The 23020-nt window shown below is 33.1% G+C and overlaps 1 protein-coding gene across 1 annotated transcript in view; it reads right to left on the bottom strand.

Annotated features, from left to right (window-relative positions):
* Positions 1-23020, bottom strand: part of LOC147067393 (apolipophorins-like) — a 93143-nt gene that overhangs the window by 44439 nt on the left and 25684 nt on the right. The window contains exons 14-29 of the mRNA XM_085954389.1: positions 22455-22658; positions 21674-21853; positions 21124-21311; positions 18739-18850; positions 18270-18418; positions 17801-18054; positions 13826-14107; positions 13096-13379; positions 12502-12640; positions 11286-11452; positions 10105-10307; positions 8191-8407; positions 5764-5921; positions 3787-3949; positions 2279-2503; positions 593-774 (exon numbers count right to left, since the gene is read on the bottom strand). Coding sequence (XP_085810515.1) covers positions 593-774; positions 2279-2503; positions 3787-3949; positions 5764-5921; positions 8191-8407; positions 10105-10307; positions 11286-11452; positions 12502-12640; positions 13096-13379; positions 13826-14107; positions 17801-18054; positions 18270-18418; positions 18739-18850; positions 21124-21311; positions 21674-21853; positions 22455-22658 — 3107 coding nt within the window. The remainder of the gene's footprint in view (positions 1-592; positions 775-2278; positions 2504-3786; positions 3950-5763; positions 5922-8190; positions 8408-10104; positions 10308-11285; positions 11453-12501; positions 12641-13095; positions 13380-13825; positions 14108-17800; positions 18055-18269; positions 18419-18738; positions 18851-21123; positions 21312-21673; positions 21854-22454; positions 22659-23020) is intronic.

Here is a 23020-nt window from a genome sequence, read left to right as displayed (position 1 = left end):
TTGATATATCGGTGGCAGTGTTGCCATCTTTTTGTCACCGAATTATAGTATGTGGTCCAGGATATTGTAGTATTTCGGCAAAAATTATAGTATGCGTTGTCTTCTGTTGAAAATGTATAGGTCTTTTGTTTTTCACAAAAAAAACGGGAATTTTAGAAATCTTGAGGGCTTTTTTATTTATTTTTCCGGCTGAAAAATATCTAAAAGGAAATTCGTTTCAAATCAAAAGCGAGGGCTTTTATTTACCTTTTTCAAACAACTTTTTTTGTTGGCTTGCCAAATTTTCCTCTATTACGAAATTATAGCACAGAAATACCATTTTTCGTACATAGTACACAATCAAAATTATAGCAAAAATAATTTAATTATAGTACAATTAATAATACCGATTAATGGATTTGTGATCTCTGAAGCGGGTAGTAGCATTTTGAATTCCCACATCTGGCACAAATCACATTTTGTATTTTAAATGTGTTTGATTCAGAGCAAAGACTAAATGGTCTGGGCGAATGGCTAACATACATTTCTCATAAAAAGTATATCATTATAATCTCCACTTTAGGAGTAAAAATAGTATTCAGATATAACTCACATCTTTTCTTCGTCTACGTCCATTGCGTATCTGCCTTTCGCATCGAAAGAAGTGTCAGAACCATAATTTCCCTTTAATTTGTAGTTGATGTCGAATTGATCTTCATCATTTGCGTAATCATAATATTCAGTCCACAACTGGTAGTTCCACTCTGTACTCACCAGAGCTCCCGACAGACCAGTCTACAAATTGGAGAAACACGATCACTTCAATAAATTAATTTTTTTTGTGAAACCCAATTATTATATCAGCTAGAATCAGCTAGAAGAATGTGTCTGAAAGTCTCAATTAGTTTTTCACAAGCACACAGATATTGAATGAATGGATTATCTGTTATTTATCTTTGTAATTAATCTGCTCAATTATATTTTTCTTAAGGGGGACATGCTCAGCGAAGGTGAAAATGGAGCTTTTATTGCATTTTCAAAGCACAACCCTGGACATTCCTTAAACGTTGTAGATAATCTATTTATATAATTTTGAAGCCTTATTATCCTTTATATTTATTTTAAACATTTGATGACTGCATAAAGTATTTTTATTACATAAAATAGTGTTCTTTTAAACCTCTCGCTCTAATGTTTTAGAACAGGGGTTCCCAACCCGCCACTATTCAACAGAGACAGAATTTTGACTTTTCGACATATTTATGCGAATCATTGTTTTCAAACATGAACTTGATAAAATCAAGATATAGATCTCGACTCACCGATGAGCATCTTTATGATTGTTTGCTAACAGGATTATCGTCATACTCTCCTAATTATGAGGCACTGGCCAATGATATGCAATGCCAAAGATCACATTGACATATTGATATTCTATTTTTTTATAAAATGTCTTCTTTGTATTTGTGTTTTTTGTTTACTTTGTTTACGTTTTGTAAATACATTTCTCTGTGTGTATGCAATTTGAATAATAGTTTTATTATTTTGAAACATTTTTGTTTATTATTCTTTAATAAATTATGAATATAAGAAAATAAATTATGGGAAAATGAGAAGTTATGGAAGGAGTTTGTCGATTAAAAATAGGTGGTGCCCGCCACCGAGTACAAAAAGGTTGGTACATGTGCAGTCGTGTTAAGATTTTTTACATTTATTAATTTTTAAACGCATTTATAAAACCACTACTCTAATTTATGTCGAGATTATTAAGGTAAAATATTTACGATAAAAAATTATATTGATAATCTCTGTGATCCCAAATTTGACAAGAATTAGGGATTTTATTATTCAAAAAATGGGCAAGATTAACACATTTGAAGATAATTCTAAAGATACTAATTATAAGCTATGTCTTTGACCATTGAAGTGTGATAAAAATCTTACGCATATTGATTGCTTTATAATAATTATTGATCTAAGAATAAGATAGTATTTTTTTGAAATACGCCATTTCTTTTGGCATTGGTTAAGCTACAACATACTGCTGTGGTCATAAATTGACAAACTAAAACTAAAGTAGGGAGTAAGATCATGTTAACGCGCGTGTTTGAACATGTACCTAACCGTTTTTTTTTTTTTTTTTAACGGTACAACACGAATTAAACGATACAACATACAACAAATAATCCAGTATATCGGCTATTTTCAAAATGTGTTTTCCGCTGTATTCTTCATAACCGAACTGTACCAATCATCGCGCCTAATGTTTTCTTAAGATGACTTTCTACAATGCACGTACCATGACTTCAACTTCAGATCTGAGAGATTCTCTTTTCTTTGTGTGGTTGAAAGTGAAGATGACATCATGACCGTTTTCTTCTAAAAATATAGTTTTTAACGTCACTGTTCCAGTGTAATCTGGACTGTCGAAATCTTTCAATTTGCCCATCATTGTGAGCTTCCTCAGTTTTCCAGTCTTGCCGTCAGTTTTCTGCAGCAGCAGTTCATAGTCTTCATTCACCACCTGAAGTAGACAACTTATTAGTAAAATGGGCTGAGTTGTCAATGATAATATAGGTCGGTAGAGTGATTTGATTTTACAATAAAAAACTGATAAAATACATAAATTAGTGGGATATGTTGTTAAAAAATAAGACGTCTAAGTTTACCACTTAATCTATATGCCAGACACCAGATACTGGTGCGGTACCTGTTTTAGGACCTTTCTTTAGTAAAAAAACACATATATGCTTAGAAGCATAGAAGATTTGTCAAATTGGTTATCTCTAGGCAAGAGCTCATTTTTTGATTATACAGCTAATTGATTTAGCCAAAATATTGGTAGGATAGATAGACAGTTTATTTGATTCATAGTTAAGTTAAGTTTCGTTGAAAAATATTCAGTTTTTCATCAACTTTTATTGTTTGAGTTGATGTCACATACTACATAATTTTATTTCTGTATTCAATGGTGAAATTATACTTATGCAATAATCACAGTGCTGTTTTCGCTTATGCGATCATCACTCTGCATTTGAAGGCTTTGAAAAGAAAACTGGCAAGTCAACAAAAATGTATAATTTCTTGTAATGTATGTATGTATATTTCAAAACAAAGTATTCAAGAATATTGTATGTATATTATTGAAAAACAACATTTTAGAATAGTTTTTCAGAAGTTATATTGTTTTAAGTTTTATTTACAATACTGGAAACTACTGTTTTTGTTTCCAACATTTTATTTTCATCGCGAACACCATCGCATAAGCAACATCAAGCATTGCGATATTTTATCTAAAATGCAAGAAGTAGATAGTAAATCACTTCAATTGGATAACATTGATTTAATTTCAATCATTGCATGACAAGTTGAAATGGAATATTTTACAATCATCACACAAGTCACACATTGCCACTAATTGAATTGTCCACATTCGATTCATATGCGATCATCGCATAAGTAAAATCACTACTTAAAATTGGGGGCAGATGCTGTTTTGAATATTAATTTTCATATGTTGTTACTTTCTTATCTTCATCTTTTTAATTATTTCATTCATGTTAAAATTTATTGCAATCAAAATATTATTCAGGCAAAATCGAAAATATTGTTTTGATATAATATTCTCTACAGTTGATTGGACAATGATCAAGGATCAGGTACCAATATTGGCTACACGTGCCGTGCCAAATCAATTTTTGACCTGTCTGAAAGCCTTAAATATGTTTTGTATGTGATATCTTCCCTGAGAAAGTGGGAGAAAATTTCATTTCATTGAATGGAAAATTGACCAAGAATATAACTCACGTCAAAGTCATAAAGTTTGTGCTCATTGTAAAGAGTTTTGTAAGCGTGTCCTGACGGATCCACAAAGTCAACGTCCAATGACATCTTGTTGTCAGTGAGTTCTCCTGTTTTTTCATATTTCACTTTCAATTTGGCTTCCTTCTCTTCCCAGAACAATGAATTACTGCAAACAGATAATATAATTAATATTGAAAATTTATGATGATTGAAGAATTCACTTCTCAATGATAATATAAGATAGAATTAATACTAAACATCACTTAAAGCTCAATATGCACCACGGTACCCTAATTTGAGGATCAATATTAACAATGAGGACTGAATAGAATAGGTCCCAATATATAAAATATTGTAAATCTAGTTTAGCGGTCAACGGCCGGCCAGTAGATGTACCAATAGCATAAGTTGAGAAATGCCAAACCGCTGACCTTCCACAGCGACCTCTGAACAATACAGCATCAGCTGTACCTATGAGCAGGGGATGAAGAGCGAGTAACCGGCGCCATAACATCGGCGGCCTCCTGGCTAAGGGAAGGAAATCCCTGACAGAAAAACCAGAGCCATCGTGTCCGCTGGGTTAATCCCTTGCCTTGTTAAAAACAACCAATTGATAAAACACTACCAAAGCTGCCTCAGACAACAACCGGTTCTATAAACCGATGAGCCATAATCAAATTCCTGCATGAGAATAGTGAGTGCTGTGTCAGAATTGCCACTGTCACGAAATGGGTCGGAGTCAAAACCGGAGTCAAACAGGGTTGTGTCCTTACTCTATTTCTCTTCATCATCCTATTTGGCATCACACTACTACAGTCAATACTACCTGACCAAGACATAGCTATCACCCCCACGATATAGCTGTGCAATTGTGCAACCTGGAATATGCCAATGACTCCATCTTATTCAACAACTCAATTGAGGGCATTCAAGACACAATCAATAGGCTGCATAACAATAACAAACATCTCTCGGTGGTTCGAAAATCAACGCAAAACCAATATTTTGTGCAATAGAGATTCAGATTTCCCACTCACTAGTGACAGGCAAAACATCGAGAGTATCGACAGCTTCAAATACCAGGGGATACATATCATGGGATATGGGACTTCGCAAAGAGAGATCGCTGTCCGAATGGGAATGGCTAGAACAAAATTTAATTCGATGCGGAGTTTCAGGGAGTCATGACTGTACTCTGTTAAACCAAATGCCGCCTATTCGACGCTAGCGTTCTGACAGTGCTGCTTTACGGTAGAGAGTCATGGCACCTTACGAAGGCTTAGATCAACAGTTTACAGAGATTCGAGAACGGATGATTTGTGACGAATACTAGGTGTACAGGTGGTATGACGGGAGGCGTCATTGGACCTGGTTCGGCCATGTGTTGCGGACGCCTGGAGAGAATTTCATCACGGCTTCCCTGTTCTTTAAGCCAACCGGATTCCAGCGTCCTGTAAGGCCGCTGCATACTATCTACAGAATATATACGGTGGAGCTACGGGATGCTGGCATGACCTGGAGCGACGGAAGAAAACTGGTGGGCGTGACAGGGACTCTTGGAGGTGCCTGTGGTGTCCATATGCTCCAACTAAGAGGCGGATATGGTTAAAGAAAGAAAGAAGAATTCTAAGTACATATTACATACTGTTAAACTTCACAGCAAACCTCAAAAAAGGGTAAACATTATCTCACATTACCAGAGACAGACAAATAATCCTTAACAGTGAGGGACATGAAAATTGGAAAGTCGAAGGCTATTTCGATATCACATCATCATCAAAGCCTGACAACCTAAATAGATATCATCGATGTAAATTAATCTGTGGAACTTAATATAGGTAATAATTAACTGCTATTAAATTGAATTCTACCAAGTAAATGTTATCTTATTTAACAATGGATAAAGTTACATTCAATGAAAATATTAAATAAGAAGGAGAAAGATAAAGGGGTTAACAATTTGCATTTTGGTCATCTCACCTGGTTGTAAAACCGACATCTTCAGTCACCGTATTAATTGACACAATCTTGTAAAACTGAGTCTTGTCTCTCTTGTAATCGGTGTAAGCGATGAATTGCACGTTGTATTGGTCGTCGTTCATTGTGCCATTGAGTTCTAGCTGTACCACCTCGTCCACCTATTGAAAATGTTTTATAAAATGAGAAACAAGCAGCTTGACGTTTATTTTGTTCTTGGGATGGGATAAGTCAAAAATTCAATGTTTCCATCAAGTATATAGTGGGTTTCGAAGAGACCTGATCTGTGGGTCTATTCTATACAAAAGTCTGCTTTCATCCGCTAAAACCGCTAACTAGGGTATGTTTGTATCGATTTATTAACACGTATTGTAACAATTACAATTAGCTGATATTAATTGTTACAATAAATGCTATTCTTTAACGGCATGCCCCTTGCCTGTGCTAAAATTTAGAGCATGAGCGATAGAGAGAGAGCGAGAGAGAGACAGTTTGGACTGATTAACTGATTACAATACAATTACAATTATAATATTTCAATATAAAATGTATGTAACAAATACTAACACATTATCACGTTAGCACGTTAGCGGTCGATAATCGCCTTTTGTATAGAATAGACCCGCTGGTACATATACCAAACAATGATAGGGGATATAGATGGAAAAGTGGCGATTCATTTATTTTTTTGGAATCTTTGACTGCCCCAAACTACGTAACTATGAGTATGATCTAGTTTCGTGTTCCTACTAGGTAGACAAAAAATTGTAACCGTTTTAATGTTGATTTTTTTCAAGCAGTTTATTCTTTAATACCAAGAGTTCGTTCTCTTTCAAATAGATCATCTATTGACATGTTTAATACTTCCGTGCAGGTACTCAAGCTCTGCATTATTATATTTTTTACTTGTGTTTACCTACTCGCTTTTATAATTTGATATCGACTGCTTAATCTACAAACCAGCTAACTGCACTTTTGACCAAAAATTAGATTTTGATGGCATTTTATTATAAAGCAAGTTTTCTATGCTCACATAAAATTTCAAATTCCTAAACCTATAAATAAATGCGTTATTGATCTTCACACAAAACAGTCAACAGCAGGTAGTGCCTGATATATTTTGTACTAAAATGTATATTTTATTATTATTATTCTGTGTACCTACTCTGTAAGATTGTAGTAGTTGTAGTCTATATTTATATGTTTTTATAGGTAGGTACATGCGCCATTTATAATTGAATAAAAATATGCTTCCCACAAGATCAAAGTACAAATGTTAAGGGGAGATTGTGGTGCCTTCACTCCATGGAGACTCATATGGTCTGTTTAGGAGGAAACGTGGTAGTTTACTTTTAAGGAAAATTCTTTTTCCCTCACTATGAATGCCCTCCCCCATATGATCCTATTAAAATCGGACATGGTCGGAAAAAACCATTGTATGGAACCCAACTCTTGACAATTGAATTAAAAAAAAACTTTGGACTTTTGTTTTCTAACAGTTCTCTTATTAAATATTTAGTTTATGCAGGAATTGTAAACATTTTGAATCACACATTACATTTACCACTTTCATTTCCTAATATTTGGTGGTGAACATAGTTTATTGTAAATTAACAGATAAAATTAACAAGTCAGGTATTAATGGTGCAATAGTTTGTAAAAACTATAAAAACTATTTGTGATATTAAACTAGGCTGATTTGCCTAATAATCACTTGGTAATAATAAATAATGTTCACCGTGAATTCTTTTAGATTTTTTAACTGTCTTTTCTAAAACTCTTTTTTTTGTCCCTAGTGTTGTTAGATGTCTGTCAGTGTATCATATCTGTAGAATCACTAACTTCATAACGTCAGAATAATAAAAATTTGTATCAACAAATCTGTCATCTGACTCAAATTTGGTAAAAAAAGGAATCCAGACTTGTAAAAACACTGAACACCCCAATTTTACTTAGGCCCTATTCCAAGGTCTGAACAAAAGTTAACCATAAGTGTGAGTGAGAAAGCATTTGCCATGCGTATAATCTCTGCAATATTAGTAAGAGTAAGGTAGAAAACATAAATGAATAAACGACTTAGTGAAGTTATACACGGAGACGGTAAACATTGGTTTCACTGATGCGCTGGAAGTATGTGTTGCTGAAATATATAGTTTTTTTTGCGAAATATAAAGTTAGTGATCAATATTTTTAGTTAATTCAGTAGAAACGGTGCTTAACTGTGATGTGTTTAAATGATGTAGCCGAACTGACAACCAAGATGATGGTATAACATTTCATAGGTAAGTTAATAAAAATAAAATTAAGGTTCTACTGTGCGTAATACTGCAAAGAAAATGGCTTCATATAGTAGGATAATAGCCTCTCTCTTTAGAATTATTGCTCTGAGCCCTATTCGATAGAGCTCTTTAATAATTATTAATTTCTTACCCCGTGTATGTCTATGTTCAGCATGGAATCGCCTGCAGTTCCATCAAATTGGAAATTGCACTTCAAAGATATGAGCTCGATTACATAAAAGCTAACGTTTCCTTTTGGATTCTCTGAATTTAAGTCATAGTCAACGTTGAAGAAGGTTTTGTCTATGGTTGAGATTTTTGTATGACCTTTAAGCCCGTCACTGTTATCTATAAAATTTGATTCGAATCTGAAATCGGATACATAATACATAATTAGTACAAATAAAATTATTTAATACAAGTAGCTACCTACTCGGCATAATATTAAGTAGTTCAGCTATTCTATACACAAGGCGGCTATCGACGGTAGTTTGTCATATTTATGTATTGAGGGGGTTAATTGTTACAATAAGTTAACCGTCTAAACTGTCAAAAAGTGCTGTTTTAACAGCACGTGTTAACGTTTAGAGCGAAATAGACAGTTTTGAAAGTTTAGACGGTTAATTTATTGTAACAATAATTAACCGCCTCAATACACAAATATGATAAAGTGATAATATTTATCAATTTAGCCGTCGATAGCCGCCTTATGTATAGAATAGCTTCGGAGGTGCAAAAAAATTATAAGTAAGTAGGTAGGTACATAATATCTACTTTTAGTTGTTTTTTTTTTAATAAATAAATTTGTAGATACTGTCACCTAGACCTCCTTAGCACTCCACACTGACAAAACATTTTGAAAAAACGAATACATATAGTGAAATCACAGAAATAAGCCGCACGGCTCGTTTATTTAAAAAAAATTCATATTGAAAGTTACTTTTAAGTTAGAAATTATCATTCTAAATAGTTTGTGACATAATATTTTCTAGTACCGTGTTCCCTTTCGTGGTATGAAATTTTTCTGACTCACGACTCCAGAAATATTTTTTTTAAATTGTTGATGATTTTTATACATTTTTGTTAACATACTAAATTTTTAATAATTCATCTGGCAACACTGAAAAACACATCATTAATTATTATTGAAGACATCATTAGTCAGTCTATGTGTATGACGCAATATGTAGTCAATGAGGTGTCAGTCCATTGCTATGAGGCGGTTCGGAGTCAATAAGGTTTTATATTGCTACATTATTATTGTGAAGCTAATTTCACAGTGAGTCTAAGCTGACAGTGGGTTAAGTATGATTTTTACTGTAAGTATATGGGCGTTTTCATAATAGACAGTGACAAAATTTCAAACCTAATTAATAATATTACAATGATTGGTTTTTTCGAAATATAAAAAATCAACATAAATGTTCTTCATATTACAAAGTTTTAAAATTCGTAGGGCGAATCAATAATTCAATTAATTTAGATCCTGAGATTATTACTACCTACATAATTATTTGTATTGTCACTAGGAGTCTGGTTAGAAGTTAGCAAGAATTATTTACCTACAAGTTGGTGTGAACCGGTGATTTGACTAACCCTTCACAGGGTTAAAAAAAATATTTGGACAAGTGTCGTCAACTGTCATTCACAAAAATATGCAAAATATGTTAAGAAATTAAGTTAAATGGCCCGAAAAACGCTAGATTTTTTCAAAATTTAAAAAATGTCTAGAAACAAGTACTAATGTCATAATTATTTACAAGAATTTTAAATAAATTGTAAAATTAAAAATTAATCCAGGTAAGAAATTTAGTAATCATTTGGTATGCAACATTTATTTTATTTATAAGACAAAATGTACAAAAGACCAGAATGTTGATTTTGAAGCAAATCTGGTGTAATATTCTAGCTTTATTATGGAAAGTTTTAAGCTGTTTGTGTTAACGAAAATTTCTACATTTAACGCGATACGCCAGATGCGAATTTTGCAAGCTATATGCCTATTCAAAAATGATAGATCTGGCAATAAAAACGCTGAGTTGGCATCGCTGATTTGGATACTCACGTTACTAATTGTCTGTCAGGTACTTGGATGCGAACGATATACATGTTGTCTTCGTCATTTGATTCCTCATGAATTTTGATGGAGCCACTGATCTCGTATTTGCCTCCCGGATATAATTCCAGGTGGGATCTGTACACAGAGTTCTCTTCGTCTTCATCCACCCATGAGCCGAAAGATTCCAGGCCGTTTCCTTTGGATAAGAACTGGAATAAAAGAGGAATTGTAAAAAAATATTCCTCAGTTCACTCTCCACGGTTTCTGCACCCGGCTGTAAGGAACACATCCACCGCTGAAAGACTGCTTGCTTGCACAAATTTAGTTTAAAAAAAATAAATAAACATCAAAATATACATAATTACGTTGTATAAATTATAGACAAACCCTGCTTTTCAATTCGTAGGCTACTGGTATATTATAGATTTTATAATAAATGATATTCCATTGTGTAAAAAATATGTTTTACGATTTTAACTTGTCTAAGACTAGCATTTTTTTGCTAGAATTGAAAATAAAAGCAAAATGAAGAAACCTATTATTAGTGTCACTTTTATCTATTTATCTATTTCTAACAATAAAATTTTTCCCTTCTGAATGAGGTTGCATTTTTTTGCTTTTCATCGGGTCTATTCTATACAAAAGGCGACTATCGACCGCTAACGTGATAATGTGTTAGTATTTATGACATATTTTGTATTGAAATATTATAATTGTAACAATCAGTTAGCCGTTTACTCAGTCGAAACTGTCTCTCTCTCGCTCTCTCTTTATCGCTGATGCTCTAAATTTTAGCACAGCCAAGAGGCATGCCGTTAAAATATAGCATTTATTGCAACAATTAATACCAACTAATTGTAATTGTTACAATACGTGCTAATAATTCGATACAAACATACCCTAGTTAGCGGTTTTAGCGGACGAAAGCAGCCTTTTGTATAGAATAGACCCGCAGGACTGCTAATCAAAAAAAAAAAAAATTCCACTAAAACTGATTTTAGATTTCAATAATTTCAATATTGTATTTATAAACCAAAAACAGGTCTTTTGAAAATAATAAAAAAAATTCTGAGATCCTGGGATTTCAGAATGAAGAACCATACTGGTTTACGAGAAAACTATATTGCAAGAGTTAATTTAACAATAATGGTTTTTGTAATAAATTACTGATATTTCGTTTTGCTCACCCTAAATTTTCCAAATGCTTCTTTTGGTGATTTGTATTTGTCATCAAAAACGATTTCCACCATTGATTTTTCAGCCATCTGCGTTCCTTCGACAATAAAACTGAACCTTTTATCCTCGACATATTCAATATTAGTATTGTAATCGAGGTCCATCAGTGGATATGTTACTGAAAATAAAAATACAATAACATAACTCTGTATATTAATAGATAGGAATAAGCAATGACTCTACAGCGTTGCTACGTAATTGAAAGAGAACACAAGCCATCGGGATCCAGCCGGACGAGAGATCCTAAATGTAAGTTCGTTTTTCATGAATGAAGCAGATTCTTGTTACATAATAGATGATATCATTAACAGAATAGAATTATAAAAAATAAATCTCTACTGTGAAACTTAAAAAAAGGGGTTTAGAGAAATTAAATTGGACGAACCAAGCTCAACAATCTCGATATGCCATTGAGGATAAATAAGTATAGGACATGGACTTTTAAGAACTTATTAGTGATTTTGTAAACATTGAAGCAAAGAAAAATAAATTGGTGAGTGTTAATTAATATATCATGTTCCCTCTTATAACCAATATTATTGTGTGTAGGTACATATTACAAATGAAGGTATTAATAGCAAGACAATAATGTCACACTTTACTGTTTTTCGGAAAACGTCAAAAAACTCTCCCAGAAATATTGTAGCTAACTATGGTACCTACAATAATTTTAGTGAATTATTCCTATATGGAATTATCGACATGTTAACTCTTCGATTTCATATTTGTATGGAATGGATTATAAATTAATTTAACAATGCGGGTTTGAAACTCATCTGCTAGGGTTTTGATATATTTAAAACCAACATTTGACTGTTGACTTGATGACTGTTAACATAATATATTCAAATGCTCAACTCATAAGTCTTATATTGTAGTGGTGCTTCTTAGTAGCGTTTACAAATACCACTATGCAAATGATGAATGAGCGAGCAGCACTCTAAGTTGCCACACATTCACATGTGTAAGGGTTCACGCATACTTATATGTTATAAGTAATATGCACCGACGCAACGCTGCTTTTGCGAGATTTCTAGCATTAATTGATAAAAAATTGACTGTTACTTACTATACCATTATAATGAAGATAAAATTATGCAAAAGCCTCATAGTTCTGGCCAACAACTAAATTGGAATAAATAAATATAAATTATAATGTGTACTGACTTTGTTCCTTCATTGTGAAAGATGCCTCTTCTCCAGTAGTAGCAGTAGCTTCTGAGGTCAACGAGATCAGATTAGTCTTTGATTTTGGATCTGGACCATGAATCAAATTAATCGATAGGTTCAATGTTTTGGGATTCGACTGAAAGAAAGAGTAACCATAACATTAAAAAAAAGCGATTTTTATGAGTGTTGCAGAAAGCGTAATTGCAAGATTTTGAATCTTCTTACAGATGGAGTCCTTTACGGTTTCCCTTTAAAAACCACTGAAATAAGTTCCAGTTTGACGTAAATGTCATTTTTATATGGAAGAAAGAAACAACGAGCAAAAAAATTAGAGGCCCAGAGGTCTATTTTTTGCCTCACTTTCGTATGTTTAGGCTCCATCCCTATACAAAAAGGTTTCTTGCAAGATCTTTGCATTTTTCAATATTTTAATTGAATCTTTCTTAGCAATAAGAACTTAATAATGTTATGTTCTATATAGCGAAAATAGCTCACCGGAATCTACTTTATATAATGTTATATTTTTAATGATTCTATAATAGTTTTTCTATTCATTCAAAAAATTCGACATATTAAATAAGTTTTACTAACGACTTTATCCATTTTCATATCTTGCTGGTAGACAAAGTTCCATTCGGGATCGATCGTATTTTGGAAGTCTACATGAATCTGATTGGTTCCGTCTGGTTTATCGAACAGTTTTCCAGTTGTGGAAGCGGAGTGCTCGCCTTCGGATAGTTTGAAGTCCCATGTAACTACCTTCCGCTCTTCCTTGTACCATCCGTTGAAAGTGACCACCTGCTCGCCCTTGTGGAGACGTAATTTATCATAGACGAATTTCGTGCTGTGGTCGATTTGGTCAGCGTATATATTGCCTGATGTAAAGTCAACATGTTTAGTAAATCAAGTAACCGAGATTATTTTTTCATCATATACAACATATTATTATGATAGTGGATAAAGTTATACAAATATTATAAATTACCCTCCATTGAAAAGTTAAATAATCAAAATTATTATTGTAAATGTCGAGGACCCAGGATTGAGCAAGTAGCTAATAATCGTTTCTCATGAAAAGTTTGTTATACATTTAGTGGAAATTCATATATGTACCCCGCGGAGTGAAAATGGTAATTTACTTTTATTGCAAAAAATAATACCATTCCCAAATGCCATCTCAATTAGTAAAAATAATCCAAATAGGGAACACAAAAGTAATAATAAAGTGCGGTTGGCAATACTGATGTATTACATAATATGGCATATCAATTGAAGAGCTCCACTTTCTAGTTATTCCAGATTATTATTAAAATATTATTACCTTCCAGTTTGATTGTGTCCATTTGAGGGGCAGATACTTCCAAGACGGGTTTTAAAGTGATTCGTGGCTTTAAGTCGATAAGCATAATTCCAGCTTTGGCATTATAGATATCTTCATTGTCGACCATGTTAAGCGTGAGACTCTTATCTTGATTTGAGTAAGAGACAGAGACGGACGCATGGAGTTTTTTAGTGGGGGAGTCCAGCTTGGCTGATAAGGAGTAGGACTCCTTTCCCTCGCCGATTTCTAGTCGACCGGTCGACTTGCGTGAATAGCTAGCACCTGAGAAGTAAAAAAATAATAAATTACAGAAAGAACCTACTATAATAGAGCGGAAATAAATTAATTCAATCAGCTTTAAAGTTAATATTTAAAATTCTCTCCATATGAGCAAGTGTTAATTAACTGTATGGTAGAAAATATAATAATTATTGCGACAATCAAATTTAAAAATTTATTGATTTATGACCTGAAACTCACAAATTTATTAAATTTATATACATATATTATTTTCATAGACAATTTGAGACAGTATGAACTGTTTAATTTCAAATATAATAATTCATATCCTAACTATAATGTGCTGGTTTTACTCTGACGTGGGTTTTACACAAGTGTACATTTGTCGTCAAAACAGTAAAGAATAAATGCATAGTATGTAAACACTTGTTGGTGGTGATTTTACTTATGCGATCATCGCATAGCAGGTACATGCGTTGTAATGCAACTGCTCATCGAATTGTTTTGATTTCCTAACACTTATTTTTATTATTAAAAAATAAAAAATGTTAGAAACAAAAATGGTAGTCTCCATTTTCATAAAATGTTAGTGAGTCAATAAAAAAGTCTTATTTCTTTCTTATGGGTATAATTTCTGAAAAAACTATTCTAAATGGTATTTTTATTAGTATATATGAGAATAGTTTAATTAGAAGATATAATATATACCTATAAGAAAGAAATTATACATTTACAGTAAATCTCGTTAATAAGAACACGGATAATTCGAAATTTGCCGTAATTCGAAATTTTCGCAAAAAAAAGTCCCTTGAACATTATTTTCATATATCCACCTGTAATTCGAATTTCGTAATTATAATTGATTTCAGAGTCCTGGCATACAAAAATATTCAATAAATCGTAATAAAGTACACTATTTCATGAGCCAGTTATTGAAAATAATTGTGACAGATTTTTCTTAGAACATCATAAATTACTTATTTTAAGAAGGTAATATAAATACTCCTTACATTTTATGACCCATCAACACACACGGAATCGGAAATTTCGTAGGCACATCTATGATTGTAAACAAAATTAATGAAAATCAAAAAATTTTTTTTTTCTAAATTTTTATATTTTCTCCCATACATTTCATATTTCGATTTTCGGTCCCATGGAATTCGTATAAACGAGGTTTTACTGTATGTTGACTTGCCAAGATTTCACTAAAATAGACATTTCCGTTTTTGTTTCCAAAGCCTTCAGATGATCACATAAGTGAAAACACCTCGTTCTCATGTGCGGCCACCAGAGGATTTTTCTGCGGCCACCAACATCATTCTCAGTATTTAATTTAATTAACTGGGCTAACGTTAAATTTGCATTATTGAAAATGAGTCATGACCATGTACTTAAAAACCATTTTAGTAATACCACGGTTGAAAAATTTTGGATGAAGTTATATGTTGACCAAGAATCAAGTCAATTCAAAGAATTGGCAACAATTGCTTTATTAATATTGTCGATTTTTTCTACTACTCTATACTGTGAAAGATCATTCAGTGTAATGCACTTCATAAAAAACAAACACCGAAGCCAGTTGAACCTAGAAGCAGCCATGCGGCTCGCATTGGAAAAAAGGAGTATTGAGAATTTTCCATTTGACATCTGTTGAGTGAATCTTTAGTCCTATATTTAACAGTTCACTGCACAGAATAAAATGCCGTGATGGAATACACTTAGGAATGAATGCCATCAAGGTTATTGATCTTTTTTTATCGGTGTTAAGAATGATCATCTGTTAAAATATTTGAAAACCTTGGAAGCGATTTTAGATACAGGATAATACAGGGAAAAGTTTTATTACTTGATTAATATTTGTAGTTTTAAGTATCGGAACAAAAAAATCGTAACTTCTGAAACTTCAGAATAAGTTCGCGAAATTACACTTATTGCTAGAAATGTGAAAAGTACGACATTTGCCAATAATCAGATATTTATGGGTTATCATATGAAAATAGATGACGCTTTATAATATTAACAGTTTTTTTAAATCTTTTGTATGTAATGCCTAATTCTAGTCAAATTTGGGATCGCAGAGATTATCAATATAATTTTTTATCGTAAATATTTCACTATAATAATGTCGACATAAATTATACTAATGCGTTTAAAAATGAATAAATGTAAAATATCTTAACACCTCTGCACATGGATGTACTGAAATATGACTATATTCTAAAACATTAGAGCGAGAGGTTTAAAAGAACACTATTTTATCTAATAAAAATACTTTATGCAGTCATCAAATGTTTAAAATAAATATAAAGGATAATAAGGCTTCAAAATTATAAAAATAGATTATCTACAACGTTTAAGGAATGTCCAGGATCATGGTTTGAAAATACAAAAAAAGCTTCATTTTGACCTACGCTGAGCATGTCCGCCCTTAAACAATATAGTTTCGGTGCGGGACATTCATTGCGAAACAAATGTTGATAAATACTGAAGCAATACATCTGAGAGGAATACACCAATTCTGATGAGAGTAGGGATTTATTGGACCCAAAGGTGTGGAATCAGCTTAAAGAGGCCTTTATCCATGGATTGATACAGGTTTTTGACAATGTAAATGAGTAGGTATATAAAATCACAAATTTTGAAAAATATAGCAATTTATATGACCATATACAGTAGAATTAGGTTAGGATAACCTTCATCCAGCAGTGGATTGATCCTGGTTGATGATGATAATGACGATATGAATACGTAAATATAATATCAGCAATTTTGATAAATATAGCAATCCATATGACCGACAGAAATACAAACAACTTAGAGAGGCCTTCATCCAGCAATGGGTTGATTCAGGCTCATGATGATAATGGCATTATAAATGACATCACCGATTTTGATAAATATAGCGATTCATATGACAGAAAGGAGTCAGTCATCAGGTTAGGGAGGCCTTTATCCAGCAGTGGAATGGTCCAGGTCGATAAAAATAGATATAATATCACAAATTTGTATAACCGATAAGAGTGAAATCAGACTGCGGAGCGCTTCATCCTTTAGTGCAGGGTTTCCCAAACTATGTTCCGCAGAACACCAGTGTTCCGCTGAACCTGAATAGGTGTTTCACGACAATTTGGAAAGGTTTTATACACTTTTGCAATATTTTCTGAGAACTAGTAAGGACGATTCCTGGGTTCGGAATCCATTTTTTGTGACAGCTAAACCAGTAGGCTTAAGCGCAATTGACTATGAAAATCTTATTTATTTAATTAGTAACTCTGATTTGAAGATCAGCCTTTAAATGATTTCTGGGCGAGTTTGTCAGAAGAGTACCCCAATTTTTCAAAACAAGCTATTATTGTTTTCATGGCCCCCACAAGGGGGGGGGGGGCTGACAGGGCTTTGGCCTGGGGGCATGGGCTCTGGGTGGGCCCGGCGTGGCGGGTTGATCAGATAAGTCAGATGAACACATCACAAATTTGCTTCAATAGTTAAAAAAAGTCGCCTGCTGCGCTATTATACTTCATGACTATTAACATTTATTAATTTTAAATTATATAATTGAACGATGTAATTTTTGATTATTGCGTATTGATACTCGACAACTCCAAAAATATTCCTCCAAATTGTTTGTCCCAATTCGATTACCTTATTATTTATCCTAAGCTGTTTCGGCAGGTTTTGTAAAATTATATTGGTAATAATTAGATGTAAATTTTTGTATTTTGTAAACCTTACCTGGTGCATCAAATGTCAATTCCCAGAAGTTGTTAGCGCCTTGAAATCCACTCATTCCATAGAAGCGGAAACTTTCGAGGTCAACTTTTTTGGCGACCATCTTATATGTCAATTGGCCATTGAATGGGAATCGGGGTTCTCCTGTATCTTTAGCAGTTTCATTCATGAAGTTTTCTGGATATTCTCGTGTAGTACACAAACTCATTCCTAATGACTTTACATAATCATCCTTGCAAGGGGGTGTTGGTGTCATCCTGAAACAAAAATATATATGAATGTAAGAATACGAAAGAATTCCTACCGATTTTCTCACTCTTTGACCCAGTGGATTTAACCGGTTTGGAAATAAATTAATGCTGTTATTACAATTACATTTGTTTGTCCCAAAACAATTCACAAATTTTACGTAACTATGTCTTCAGGATTGGAATCAATTCAATTCAATATATTATAAAAAACCAATACATACAATTTACTTTTGAATTCCAAAGGCTTGTTGAAAATGAAAATTTCATTCGCCTCATAGAAGTAGGTCACATCATTGGTGACAGAGATCACCTGTTGCTCCTCCAACGGCAGACCGACGTTGATGTCAAAACCTTGTCCATTGTTCAGGAGCTGATAAACCATTAATAGAAAGGTAAGTTTTTTTTTTACGATAAAAAAAGATTTTTTGAAATTCATTCACGTAACCAGATTTTATCAGTTATGTAAAAATTACACGCAGGCCACGTCTCAATAATGGAATGGATATATTTTCTGGAGGCAGCTGAGATACGCACACGGTGGGTTGTAGTCTCTGTGATAATTGCAACGTCAAAGTTACACAATCAAGAAAATTCTTTACGAAAATGATTTAGTAATAGGGAAAGAAATCGATAGGTAAACAGAGACAGAGAGATGTCTTATAAAATATGGGGACAGCAAAAGACACTTACTTTGGCGGTAAGTTGGACACCGGTCGATGTTTGCATGGTGGAGGTGACCTTCAATCCTGTGGAGAAGACTTGTGCGTCCACAGCTATACTTGTAGTGATCTCAACATTAGCACTGGAATATTCAAATATATTTTGTTATTGTTACATCCTGTCAATCTTAATTTCAGAAGACGAGGCATCACTTTTTCCAATATTTACATCATACGAATGCAAAAAGTGCTCTCACTATTCCACTATTTCATCGTGCATAGTACATATCTCACGATAGTAACTAGTTTCAAACATACTTTAGGCAATTTTTAGGGGAAGCTCAAATGGATTCAAGATCTGAGAGAATAAGGATAAATAACGTTCCATGTGGCTAGGAGGTCATGCATTGCTTGGAGATGGGAGTAATGAGGATAATGCCACTTTTCAGAGTACACTCTGTGAAATTGTAAAACAAATCGTCTGTGGTACTAATGATCTGAGTTTATATATCATTTAACAATTCTTTTCATCTCATAAAAACAGCGTAATAACCAAAGATGTAGAAAAGTTCTTCTATGGAGATCCCAACCACATTTGTGCCATGCCCCATTTCAAGGCTTCAAAAATCTCCATGCCCCCTATAAACATTTTATAGTTACCTACCTAACAAATTCTGAAAAAACATGAATTGCTTTAAATAAAGAATGCACATAGGCAATACTATTTTACCATGTTTTTATTAGCCCGTATTCTTGTTTGTCCAAGATTTTTAACTAACTTCCCGACAGGTAGACATTTGAAACTTTTAGAATATATATTATAAAACGACGGCAATGCGTTTTTAAAACTTTGAGCCATCTTTAAGCAGAATTGAATTCATTTTCAGTTAATTCTGTTTTGTATGTTTCGGAAAAAAGTCGTTAAAAATAATATTTACTACTCACTATTATTGGTTGCTAAGTGGGTCCTAGCAACTAAATTATTAATACATTTCAGTATTCTATATTTATTAATACATAGATTGTCCAGTTTATATGATTCATCAGAAAATTTAAAACATGGTATATAAAAAGTTATTTTTATCTTGTAATTATTTAATTTAACTTTCGTAGTAAATATGTATATTATGTTACATATACAACCCGGAAGAAAATTAGTGCGATGTTTGTGCTATGCTTCGTCTTCAAAATGAGTTTCAAGACAACCTTTCCACCCCAAAACATCTAAATTGCTCCCTGGTGGGGCGGACGCCAATGTTGGGAAACACTGATAGAACCTAAATGTATGAAATTGAAACAAAAAAAAGAATATTGGTTCACATATGAAATCAACTACAGGTGATTTTGTATTGCAAGTTCATTTGAAGAGAACTTCATGCTTCTGCTATGACATTTATTTGGCAATTTTACACTTCGGCATCGTTATTTAGTTGCAAAATCCTGTAAAATTTGTGTAAAACCGTTTAAAACTGCAGTAGAGTAAGTAATCACTATGAATATAAAAAAATGGCAGCCATTGCGAGAATCAGAAAATCATAATACCAACTGCGCGATGTTAATATTTGTGGAGTTTACCAACCTAACCAAGCTTTATGCAGCATTTGCTAAATACTTTCAAATGTCATAACAGATACAACATATAAGGCTTCTATTCGCAATTCATATTCTTTCGAAATAACTTAATAAAAGTGAACAATGGGATGGTACTTTGCCTAGTTTTGTCACTGGTTTTGTATTTAGTTTGATCAAAAATTATTTGGAATTTTTCAGGTGTCATGAAAAAATCTTTAAAATCCTTTCTACACCGCAATTAGGTAATTAGTGTAATTAACATACAATTACGGCACGTAAACGCGCTTTCAACAGTTAAACGGTTAAGCACGAACGACACCACGTAATGAATTAGTTTTAAAACCACTGGAGCACAGTATTAAGGGAAAAGTCATTTTGACTCAATGTGTTTTAACTAATGCTAATATGGTAGATAATAATTATATGCGACTACAATTTGAATTCATAATCAATAATTATTATGTGGGATTTTACAATCGTTTCATGACAGTTTTAACAATGGGTTCAGTGAACGGTTAATAACCGATCATTGTAAAAAATGTCCATATACTAACTTCAACAGGAAGCAGCCAAGATCTATAATAAATTGTGGAGAAAAGATTAAAAAAAACAATCATTTATATAATTAGGAATTACATATAAATAAAATTATCAAAGTTAGATTATCGTAAATTTTACAATGACATATGTGTGGGCTTCACAAAAAATAGACAGGTGAATAAGTTCGCATTTTTTGTATGGCTGGCACTGTACGCCCGGCCATATCTGCGAACTAGTTCGCTTTGGCAGAGAACCGGTTTTAATATCATTTTTTTTGGGAAGTGAATTTAAATGAATATCTCACCTCGGTATAAGATCAATATTGAACTTGGAATTGAGCATATCGCCAAAGATCTGTCTGATGTCAAGATTGCCTCCAAAGTTAAGCTTTCCGGTTGAAGCTCCTTGAGTGGATATTACGAGAGGTAGACCTGATAATGTGGGGTATATCATTTCGGAATCCAGGAACAGCGTATGGGAACGGACTTCGTGCTGAAACATTATTTATAGTAATTACAATAGGTCAGGATCAATATTGAAGATGTAGAGAACGCGTTCAAAGGCTGGACTAGAATATGTTCAAAATGGGCAAAGAATACTAATCGATACCTCACAGCTTCACCTGTTTGAATCAAATTTAATATTTTAGAGTCAGACAATATTTGTTCATGTTGACGATTTTTCTTCAGATAATTTCCCCCCATAATTTGAAATTTGTAATTTGAATCTTTTTAACATTTCAATTTCTTCAAATTTGTATTGGTACACAATGGAATTTTCCTGTATTTAATAATGATTTCCATAAAAAAAGTATAGATGTGTGAAGTTACATAACAAAAGATTTTTCCACTCACAGAGAACTTCTGAGCTCCATCGATGCTTCCTTCCACCACATCGAAAATTCTGTCGATGAGCGACTCCATCGTGAAATGATGATCGTCCCCGAGTGACAAGAATATACTCTCCGATCCAAACAATTTCACGAATACGTCAATATCCATATTTCCATGGTAGCCTGCCTTGTCTGCCTTCAGCTGATGGAATAAGTAAAGAAATATGTATCTTACAATATTACAATATTTATTATGTATAGGTATATATTTTATTCGTTTTAACACTACAATAGGCCATAAGGCCGAATGATAGCGGTGTAGTTAGTACTAGAAGTGAAACAATCACAAACACCCAGGTGTTGAGAAGATTATGTAAATATATTATGACCTCACAGGGAATTGAACCCGAAGGCAGAGCCTTATGTACTGGACTACGAGGGCCACGAGATCTCAAGACCGTCTTCCCTCCATTTATTCAGAGATCATCATCGCAAATATTTTAACATACAAATCAAACTTACTGTAAATCAAATCTGAAAGATAAATATGTAATATGAAATTTATGATGTTTCCAATAAACTAGATTTCATTTCCTTCTATCTTGACTGTTCTATAATAATATGTATAAGTGATATCATGCAATCATAATATTATATTTATGTTGATAATGTAAAACTTTTGTCATGTGGTTTTATCTGCTTTCATTAAATTCAGAGTGAACCAAAATAGTGAGACACATTGATACGGCCAACTTTGATATAAGACTACGCGGCATGTCGAAGAGAATACAAATGAAAATCACCTTTTCAGCGAGGGCAGCGATTTCGTGTTGCACATCCCTCTTGGTCTTGTGGCCCTTCATTCTGTTCTGAATCTTTTCGTGCACACCGTTGGCAGCTTGCTTGAGGTCATCATACATCTTCTGGGGTGGAGTCGTTCTGAACAAGCCTTGAGGTCCAAAGTACTCCTCCAGGACTCGTTCTAGATTGCTTTGGCGGACGCCGAGCTATCCATGAAAAGAAAATTCTAATATACACAAAGTAATTTTGTATGATTGAATGTTAATCTTCCAAACTACACAATACTATCCAGGAGATATTTTAATCCCAATTTAGTGTGAAGATAACGAAAGACCATCGAAACATTTATTGAATTAAATAATTATACAGATGGTGCAGAGATATGCAGCGAGGCGATTAAAAATTAATGATTTCTTTTATGATAAAACAGGAGATCTATTCGTGTTTTAGAGATTATGTTTTTTAACTACTTACCTAACAGCGATGGAAATGTAATGAGATTCATAAAATAACAAAATATCTAAACTAAAGATAAAATTTTTATTTCTTTGATTCTTCATATAAAATG

This window comes from Rhyacophila brunnea, unplaced genomic scaffold (genome assembly GCF_057557595.1).
Source record: "Rhyacophila brunnea isolate RB1 unplaced genomic scaffold, BYU_Rbru_1.0 scaffold_4, whole genome shotgun sequence".
Taxonomy (NCBI): Eukaryota; Metazoa; Arthropoda; class Insecta; order Trichoptera; family Rhyacophilidae; genus Rhyacophila; species Rhyacophila brunnea.
The sequence above is the reverse complement of the archived record's forward strand: the minus strand, read 5'-3'. Positions and strand labels throughout refer to the sequence as shown.